Genomic DNA, 10,611 nt, shown 5'->3' with positions numbered 1-10,611 from the left:
AAGGATTTTTAAGCAGCATTTAAGATGATGCATTTTCTGTTTGAAATGACAAGTTTGGCATTGCAGGGTAGGGTTAGTATCCACCTCTCCTTTATAATTTGAAAGTCTGTGTTGGTTTATTTTCACTCTCCTCTATGTGAGACAGGGCTATTTTGAAGCGTTTTGGGAAAAAGAAAAAAAAAAAAACAAAACAACAAACCAATAACAAAACAAAACTGTAAAGTAACCATCCAGCATGAAATTTTAGAAGTGTTTGTAAAGGAAACTCAGATCTCTATCTCAAAGCCCATTTGATCATGCTTTACTTGGAACTGCTTTTAAATACTCTTCTACTGGAATGGCAGAAACTTCTCCATACCAGCTTTGAAGCCAGATGTGCTCAATGTTCATTTTCATGAAGAACCATTCGTAGCTACGAGGCCACTTTCTCACCACCGGGTGTCTGGAATGACAAAGAAAAGAAAAAAATCCAAATAAAAGATGTGCTCAAGCACATGCATAGTCTGCTTTTTAGTTCAGCCTAGTGTGCTCAGCCAGAGTGAAAGCTGAGATCTGAGAACCACCACCACTCATCTTTTTTTGCCCTACCTTGTAGTAAGGTTTATGATCTCCCACGCCTCAGTCTGGCTAGGACTGCAAAGAAGGCACCACCTGCCCCTGTTGCAGAACTCCATCTCTAAAGTCAGATGTTGTTTGGTATGTAAGTAAGTGAAAAAGCAGCTAGAGGAGATTCTCTGAAGGTGTGCCAGGGTTCTGCTTGTATCTGTTCAAAGGAGATGGTGTTCTGAAAATATGACATTGTTGGTAGAAGTTGTGGTATGCCAGGAGAACTAATAAAACTGGGTGGCAAGCAGAGCACAGCCTCTTTGAGACGTTGTGTGCTAGAGCCTTCTCCTGTATTTCTGTCTTATTTCTTGGGCCTGCCTTTACAGCTACCTCAAAGAGACCCTTCCAGTCATCAGTGCTGGGTGCTAAGGCCTGGTCCCCAGGCCCCTGCAGGCGCCTCTGCAGAGGGTGCTGTGGGGCCCTTGGCAGCGGTGCAGTCGATACAACAAGCCACAGTGTCCATGGGAGCAAGGGGGGGAGTGGTGCAAGTCCAGGCAGGGCTGGGCCTGTGCTCTGCCCCTGCTGAGGACCCTGCAGATGAGATGGCTGGTTTGGCAACCTCTGCGTTGAGCTGGCTTTTCCCACTGTTTTCTGAGTTGCCTCTTTGAGCACCCCTGGCTGTGGCCCTGGGATGTGGCTCCCACTGCTGCTGGCATTGGATGGAGTGAGCCCCAGCTGCCCTCAGCACGTTGGTGTGGCCTTCCCTCCCTGATGGAGCAGCTGCTGCCGAGGTGCTGGTGCACACTGCCTCACACAGGAATCTGACTTCTGCCAAGTGTGTTAAAAAGGCTTGTGTGCCAATATAGCCCCCATCTCTCCATGCTCCTATTTTTGTACTGACAGTACAACCACTAACAGGGACCTACCTTAACCTCTTCCAGCAGGCCAGAGAGAACATCTCTTCAGGGCTGTTCTGGATCCCAGCCTATCCCAGTTTCTCATCGGTATTTGACTGACCAGGCATGGTGAAGCTGGAGGACCATCCCTGGCAGCGTGTGGGAGGTGTGTGCCCCAGCTAAGGTTTGGGCTTTTCACGCCTGTTGTTCTGAAGACTGGCTGGAGGGCATGGGGGCACACCCTGGGCGTGTGTGTATGTCTGAGCTGTGCTTGCACCTGTTCAAAGGAGACTGTGCGGTAAGGATTATGACTTTGGTAGCAGTTGTCATGGTACCTCAGGAGAGGTAATAAAACTCATAACCCTGCAAATAGCAGTAAGCCCAAAGGCAGCAGAGCTCTGCTCTACCTCTGAGTAGGGGGCTGTGGCTGAAGAGCACTACCTGTCCTAAGGTGGGGAAGAATCACTAAAGGTCACAAATACACTCTGGATTTACATAATCTCTCCTTGGAGCCAGGTGAAATATTTTCATAATTGCCAGATTATACACCACGTGCCTTACTGGAGTCCAACACCAACTAATTGCATTTCCATATTTTGTTACCTCAAAAGTTAAAAGGAGGTTGCACAGCTCTGCCTGCTGCTCCGAACCACACAGGAGCCAACATGCTTTGTGGCCCCAAAGTAAAGACAGGCTTGCTACTTCTCAGTTTTTCCCTACCGAACAGCCACATCCATATATTTGTCTCAAGCCCGTGGGTTGCACTCTGCTACGTGCCTGTTCCACACAGACCTGGAAAACATTGCTTGCTTGGCAAATTCCACTTCCTCCGGAGGCACTGCGACCATCTGTCCCGTGAGAGTCAGCCTGGCACACCTGGGATCCTCCGCATCGATCACGTTCTTCCTGTGCACAGGGAAAAATGCTCATGTGGAATAGCTCCCTTTGGTTGTTAAGGCCTTTTGGAGAAATACAAACTCCTGCTCACACAGAAAAAGCTGCAATATTTTGTCAAGTCTTGCTGGTGTTTTCTACACCAAGCTACATTTGAGGAGGCCCTTGAAGGAATACTCACCTGAAACAGACCTCTGCTGTAGCTGTTTGCTTAGTCTGAATTTACGCTCTCAAAAACTGGATGAGTATATGTTAGATTGTAAAAAATGTGAAAATGGCAGTTTTCTGAAATGTACATACAGACCTGAACTCAGGATTCTGAAAAGAACTAATGTGATGGTTAGTCTGTGCCTGTGCCTACAAAATAAGTGTGCATATGTGCATTTGTGCCTAAAACGTAAGGTCTTTTCCTTGTGCCTTGCCTAGAAACATAATCCTTGTTCATTTTTACCTGTTTTTCAACTGCTTTACACAAAAGAGACAAGATCTATTTAAAAAAAGTCTCCATCTGCCTTCATTCTTCAGACCAAGAGAAGGAAAGTATTTCTTGCTTTTGAGCTCTTTCTGTATAGTAATAATAAATAAATCCCATTAGTAGCTGTGGGGCAATTGCTGACTCTGACATAAAATACAAGGATAAAAATCATAAGTAAATTGACCAGGTCAAAAAAGAAGTTGCATGAAATGACTGCAAAGGCCTGACCCTGGCAAGTGCTGAGCAGCCCCAAGACCCACTGCCAGAAGTTTGAGGCTGCTCAGCACCTCACAGGATTTTCTCCCCAGATAAGAACATAAGCCCAAAACCACTACTTTAGGAAATGAAGACTGCATTTCTTCTTCTTTGTGTTTTAATCTGAAGCAGTAAATCACAGTAAATTGCATCTCATCTGTGTGTGATTTTACTTAAAGATCTTGGCTTGAGCCCTTTAGCTTTAACTGTGTATAATCTGCAATAGCTTTTTCTTTTTGGTTATAATTCTCAATGTGTGTCTATTGCATGCAGGAAGCATATGGACATCCTCCTGCAGCTAATTTAGCACCTGCAGATTCCCCACAGATGGTTATGAAAGACTGTGTGGCTCTGGATAAAGTATCTGCTTTTATAGATAGGGCCATGAGCAGAGATACGTGGGCTGATTGATATAGATACAGTGGGCTGATTGATACTCAGCTATGCCCATTAAGCACTTGGCGCTGTCTGTAGCCTGAGCTCCAAAGAGCCTCTTGCAGTCCTGTCGTCTCTGGGATGGTTTTTCAGCATCCTGTTTGGTCTGGAGAGCAGTTGTCTGAAGGGGGTGTTCAGCTCAAGGACCTGTGGACAAACACCACTCATACTTTTTTTCCTCTCTTGCATTTTCTGCATGGGAGGAAGGGCAGCTGCCAAAGATCAAGCTCAAACTTTGTGTTCACATCAATAAATAATGGTATTATTTCCTCCAGTACTTTTTTCTTTTTAAAATGAAATAATAAAGGAATGGCATTCTGAGTACCTGAAAATCTGCATTCCCTACCCTGGCACTGGGTTTATTTCTATCCATATGTATTCAGAATACAAACTTGTTCACCTGGTCACCTTGGCATGCTGTAGATCCTCAGTGCTAACTCCTCCTGGATGCTGAAGGTGCCATTTCCCAGCTGGCTTACAGTGGCCTGAGTGCCTTGTCCCTAAGTAGTGCAGTTCCAAGCCCCAGGAACACCCTTAGCTCCTGGTGTTTCCTTTGCCTAGGCTTTGGGTGTTGTGTGGCTGTTCAGCATCCATGGTGTAGTGAGATGCTCAGCCAGCAAACCACAGATAAATATAGGTGAATACAGTGTCCACAGCTGTCGAGAGAGTGGCTGAACCCACAGACAAAGGGTGTCAGCCAAGGGCCTGCATGTCCAGCTGCCAGGGCAGTGCAGATTCACACTCTTACAACTGTTTGCCCTGGGTGGCAGAATCTTAAAAGTCCATTTGAAGCGATGGCCTGATCTGTCGTTATCTTTTGTGCTTAATCTTTAGTGTATTAACATCCTCATTAAATTATCCTCTATTTATCTAAGGATAAATATATATCCTCATATATTTAATGCAGTTATTCTTAAAAATACAGAAGCAAAACTAGAAAAAATTCAGTTGAGAAGATTGCTTTAAACTAATACCAGTGTATCTGGACTAGATGACTTGTAAAGGTCCCCTCCAACCCAAAGCATTTTATGATTCTATGACTCAATGATTCTAAGTTTCAGAAGAGCTGAACAGGACAATAACACATTTGAGTTCAGTACTCTAGTGTTGTTAGTTTGTTGGCTTTGTTTTTAGCACTGCCTTTTATCACAGGTTTTCTGTTTCAGAATAGGAACCTTGTAGTCTAATCTTACATTAGCATTAGTATTTCCTTTATCAAAGGAGCCCTTCATATCCTGAAGTTAATCTGTTTCTGCCTTGGTTTTGGCATAGTATTTCCCTAATAATGCATAATTGCTTTTATACTTTTTAAACCATCAAAACCCACAAAACTTAGCACTACTGCTTCTAACTCCATTGTGATCAGGTCTTGAATTTTCAGTGGTGTGACAAGTGCAACTGAAGCAAATGCAGGCTTTGCTTGCTAGGAGTAAAGGGATATAGCCAGGGATATATCTTATCTTTTTACTGAAGATAATAAAGGGATACCAGGGATAAATAGGTATATTTATTAAAATATTCCTCCCTCACATCTGTGGAGGTTTAGTCATGCATTCACTAGTCACTTTTTGCCTTCTGTATAAATAAACACGTGTTCAGCTCTCAGTCCTCAGGCTCCGTTTCTCTTTGTTGGCACAAGAACAAGTGGGTGCAGAGGAGCAGCTTTGTGTAACATCTGTGCTCTGCTGGCTGGGGGCGAGGCAGGGCAGAGACAGGGGCAGAGACAGCATGCTGGTGACACTGCCTCTCTCTTGAGGAAACCCGAGGTGGCTTCTCAGGCCCTGTCTTACCAGACTCAGGTTCTCTGTCTCCCTGGAGAGGTTTTCCTGAAGGCTAGATAAAATCCAAACTGAGGGGAAGAGGAAGCAGGGAACTCTGGAAGGAGATCAAGCAAGAGGGAACACCTTTAATTTTTTATGCTTATTTAAAATACATACAACTTGTTGTATAAATTGAGGGAAGTCGTACTAAAATGGAAGAAGATTCAGTTTATGCATTTTATAAGAACACAGTGCATTAAGAGAGACCATCTTAATTATTCATCTGATTTGTGACGAGAGAAGAATTGATTGTCTCCGTTCCTCTGAGCAAACCAGGTATGCAGAGCTTGACCATGTCCAGGCAGTTGTCTCTTCTGAGTGTGTGAGATGAGAGCATGAGCTGCATGCACTTACAAAGGTGCCAGCTCTACTGAGCTTGAGGAGAAGTCTGTGTCCAAGTGAAGAGCGTTTCCCAGCAGAGATGCAATGCCACAAGGTGCACTGCTGATGAGCATCTCCCATTTATTTTACTGCACACCACTTCCGCACTTTCTGGGTCATGGGTCGAGCAGTTCAGAGTAAAGAGGGCCACCCACTCATTAAATTGTTTACTACACTAGCCATCTTTTGGATTTTAATTAGAAGGTTCCTGTACAACCAGCCAAGCCCAGATCTGACGAACCCACAGTTCAGGCTGATGTGGTTCTACTGGCACACCAGGTGATGATGTTTGGTCTTTTTTACAATTCCCTTTCACGATGAGATCTCTGCTTTGGCTGGTGATGCTCTGTTTCCCAGTTTCTGAACAGAAGCTTCCCTGAGCATTCTCAGCCTCTACGTGCACCAGTGAGGTGCAAGAGATCTGGCACAGATCAGTAGTAAAGGCAAAACAGGAGTTTGGGAGGCACTTGGGAAGGAAAGCCAGGTGTCCCCGAGAAGGAATCAGTAGGAGGAAGGTGGGAGGGTTCAGTAATGCTCCTGGGACTGGGGGAGGAAGAAGGGGTCTATGGAGGTGAAGCTCTCTCTTTCTCTTCTTCCTCAGCCTTTTTCTCTCACATAGGAGCTGCCGTCCTCCTTTTCCACCCCCTGAGGAAACAGGACCTTGCGTCCTCCGTGTCAGGATCCATAAATCCTCCCCATCTCCCCTAGACGCAGTTCTCCCTGCCCTGTTAGAAAGCACTTTTTTTACCCCCCTACTTCTTGTAGAGAAGGAGAATTCTTGCAGAGTGGAAGAGAAAAGAAGCTGGGAAAGAGCTTTCTCCTATTGCAGGAAAAGAGAGCCAGAGAGACAAGAAGAAAGTCCCAGAGAACCGTTTTCCTACATTTTTTTTTCTGCTTTAGAGGATGCAGCTCATGTGTGGCATAAGGGCAATGTGGCAATGAATGTCTCCACAGATCCTAACCTCCATACAATTAGGAGGTGGGGACTGCCTGCTGGAACAGCTCATCCCTGTCATCTCCCACAGATGCAAGGCCGGCACTCTGTCACCCTGCACAGGGCTCCTCTTCACCTACCCCAAACTAGGCAAGAGGTGAAGACTCAGAGTTATTTTCTAGCATATGCAATACATCAGAGGATTTTTTGTCCCTTGAAATCTACAGAAAGGAAAGGAGGAAATGCTGTGTCCTCAAAGAATTATTGTAAAGTGCTTATAATTTTGATTCATAAATGTTAATTTAGAAGAGCAAGTTACCCTCCTCATACATTTCATTCACTCACCAGTAACTACCAGAGTCTCTGAAGCAGAAAGAATGTATTGGCACCACTAATCTGTGTAGCATGAACGTCAAACAAAATCTCTGCTGAGAGCAATTTTGTAATCTGAAAAGCTGTTGCTGGCCCTCAGATAGAGATGGCTGGGTAGTTTTACCCAGCCCTGCTCTGATTTTGTCAAAAATTTCTTTATCAGCTGTGACTGAGAACCAGCCAAGATAGTTAAAAGACATTTTTGCTTTTGGAAGAGCAGTCTTCTGTTCTGAATGTGAAGTCAGGCTTGGGAGCTGAAGAATGTTGGTACAATGGCTATTCTGCATCTAAGTGAGCCTGTATTCATAGTCTGCCTCTTTTCGTGTGTTAAATAATTTCACTCTTCCTAGAAGATAATCCTCCCTAGAATATTTTAATCAGAATTTGTTGAGTGAAGTCAGTCTGTTTGTCTGTCTTCACTGGCAGTAGCAACTCAATTCTTTAGCCGAACTCTGTGTTTCAGACAGGAAACTTTTATATAGTTTAACCATAGACAATTCATGGGAAAAAAAAAATCACAGAATCAACTATTTCTGTAAACAGAGTCAGAGAAACACATACTACTTCACTAGAAAGCAATTTGGAGAAGTTGGTTATTTAAGAATACAGGAAAAAAACCCAGTAATTTAAAGCTATATTGTGTGCACTGGGTCATGATGATAGTAGGTTTCATATTTGACTTTCTAATTTGATATCTTCCTGATTTTTTTAAATACAGATTTTTCAGGAACAGCTACTGACATAATTATTTGCATATGACTAAAAAGGGCAGATATAAATAACAGAACTCGAAATGTGTCTGTGCCACAGAACCAGGAGGTGGATATCCAAAACTGAGGGATGTCTGAATTGAGTGTTTGTCTGCTGCATACGTCATTTCTCTTTGTATGAAGGTGCAGTGCCAAATTCCTTTGTTATGTTCATCTTCATGTAAACAGACAGTGACTCTACAAACCCAGGGATGGCTATATGCTGGATGGCCAGCTGGTATCTCAGAGGCTGTTGTCTCTTAGGATTGCCCAGGAAGAAGTCATCAGTTTACGCATGCTGCCGATCCACCAGACAGCAGGGACCCTAACCCTCTGAATGACTCTCCTCCCATGGCCTGGTGGCATCCAGAAGTGCTGGAGACGCTCAGCACTTCCTTCCAGCCTTTTCAATGCAGAGTTCAGGCACCCTACGGAGCCATCTTAGAGCCACTGAAGACATCTGCCCAGTCATGCTGATCTGCTGCCTCAAGCAGTAGGTGAGATGAGCATGGTGGGTGAAATGGCTCTGATGGAGCCACCCCTGATGCAGGTCATAAGCCAGGAAAGGAACCTCGGTCCCTCAAAATCACTCACAATCTGCAGTGTGGATTTGAAACACCATCCTCCAGACTAATGGCAAAGGAAAACCAATCAGTGTACTGACCCCAAAGGCTATTGCTTTCCTTTCTTTTTCCCTTGTGTGAAAACCAGTTCATAGCAGCCTTATAACTGCTTCTTCTCTAAGAAAGTTGCAGTTGGTCCCTACAAATGTGCTGAACCTGATGTCAAGGAGGCGAGACACAGTTAAAATTAATTGCCTGATTTCCAGGCTGCAGCTGTAATGAGGCAGGCCCAGGAGCTCACTTGGAAAGGGAGATCCTCCGAGCAGCCTGTGTGTGGGGAAACCGTTTAGAACAATAGCTGCTCTATTCTTTCATGTCGGGCTCGGGCTCGCTCCCTCTGAAAGCTGTAACAATAGGACTCAATCTTTTCAGCTTGCCTGTGGCACAGACATACCAGCTTGGCCTATTTATAGCCCTGAACCATTTAATTTTTCTTGCCTCTATTATGCATTTATCAGCCTTCAGATAGGATGCAGTGTAGTTGCTAACGAAGGCTTTCTCTAGCCTGGCCATCAGAGAACCTTCTGAGAGGAGTGCAGTCTGTCTCCCTCTGGGAAATGGCAATCTCTAGGTCAGAGATGAGGAATCCAGACTGTAGCTGCAACATTATAATGTCTTGCAATTTTTGCTTACTCAGATCGATCACAGCTCTCTTTCTTTCATTATTAAATGTTATTTCTTTTATTAGTTTAAGTTTTTCCAATTTTCTCTCCAGCTGATTAAATATTAAGGCTGGAGCACCAAAAAGGCCACTCGGTATTCCTCATGTCCCTGAAAGTGAAAATATTTATTGTTAAGGTTTGGAACTTGAGTCTGTTCTGAAACAAAACAAATGAAATTCACTACTAAATAAATTTAATATCAAACTGATGTACACACACACAAGTCACTTGATACTCATTAGACATAAGAAGACTATTGAAATGTCAGCTATGTTTTCTTTCTAAAGGCCAGAGATTTCTTTTGTGTGCAATAGGTCAGAAGCATTTTTCAGGAGACTGCCAAATACTCCCAGGAGCACTGACTACAGGCATCGACCAGTTTTCACATTTATTTTAATTCTTGCAACTCAGGGTAGGTTAATAATGGAATCCTAATAAAATACCACATTAAAACAAATACATTGCTGGCTTACAAGGACACGAACTTTGTCACGCAGAGCATTATTCATTTAGCTATTTTCTATAATTATTTTGAAGCAAAACCAATTAATGATGCTCTTTACCAAGAGGAGTTCTGGTATTAAAGTCATCTATAAATGCCGCTTCCCTTTGCAAAGAAAACCTCATAGGTACAGTTTTAGTACTAGCAGGACCTGAGGTCTCTGAGAGCAAAAAAAAAAAAAGGTCTTGCCTCTCACGTAGTGTGAGTAAAGAAGTGGAAGAAAGCTGCTGCACAAGCCCTGAGCCACCACGTAAAGCTCAGCACTGCGGCAGCTGCGTGGTGCCCGCGCGGCACAGCCCGGCTGCCTCAGCAGGTAGAGTGCACCCCGAAGGGAAGGGGCGCTCGGGCTGCCCGTGGCAGAGGGAGCAAGCTGGCTGTGTCACCTGTGGTGGATCCGGTGCCACAGGCAGTGCTGGGGACACGTCACCCCCAGCACTGGCAGCAGAGCCCGGACACACTTGTGTGCTTCACTGTTCACTGCCTGCTCTCAGAAGGAGCCCTTCCCGTGGGTGACGGTAGGATGCTGTGCCGGGCTGCAGTTTAAGATGTTGCTCGTTTAAAATGTAAAAATACTCACGTGCTTCTCATTTAAAATGTAATTCCATTTCTGACCCTGGTTATAGGGGCATGGGAAAGAACACAGTTAAGTCCTCAGTGCCCACATGCTTCCTGGCTGTGAGACAACCCCAGAGCTTGCTCATGTTTTCCTAGCTATCATAAAAACCCACAAACTGCAGCTCAACAAATGTGCCAGCATTTCATTCACCATACTGCTTGTTCTTTGCGCTAATGCCAGCCAACATCTGTTCCAGATGAGGACTCCAGAAACAACAACAAACAAACTGAATGTAAGAATGAAATAAATAACGAATGCAAAGAGCACTGATCAGATTCTGAATCTGTCTATTCAGTTCAGTTGTAAGGTCATTATTTAGAGTGTTGCTGCACACTAAAAAGAGGATGTGCTATTTTTCCTCCACCTTCTCCTTTCCCCTCTCCTTTGCAATCCTCTGGCTCTTGGGGAGCTGATTCAAGTTACTGACCCAGTAGAAATCTCATCCAGAACA

The 10,611-nt window shown here is 44.4% G+C and overlaps 1 protein-coding gene across 1 annotated transcript in view; it reads right to left on the bottom strand.

Moving 5' to 3' along the window:
* Positions 1–294: 294 nt before the first annotated feature.
* Positions 295–10,611, bottom strand: part of CREG2 (cellular repressor of E1A-stimulated genes 2) — a gene marked incomplete at its 5' end in the record, with an annotated part of 12,763 nt that continues 2,446 nt past the window's right edge. The window contains 2 exons of the mRNA XM_008940714.1: positions 295–442; positions 2,235–2,348. Coding sequence (XP_008938962.1) covers positions 295–442; positions 2,235–2,348 — 262 coding nt within the window. The remainder of the gene's footprint in view (positions 443–2,234; positions 2,349–10,611) is intronic.

The sequence above is a fragment of the Merops nubicus genome, unplaced genomic scaffold (genome assembly GCF_000691845.1).
Source record: "Merops nubicus isolate BGI_N331 unplaced genomic scaffold, ASM69184v1 scaffold53505, whole genome shotgun sequence".
Lineage (NCBI taxonomy): Eukaryota > Metazoa > Chordata > Aves > Coraciiformes > Meropidae > Merops > Merops nubicus.
The sequence above is the reverse complement of the archived record's forward strand: the minus strand, read 5'-3'. Positions and strand labels throughout refer to the sequence as shown.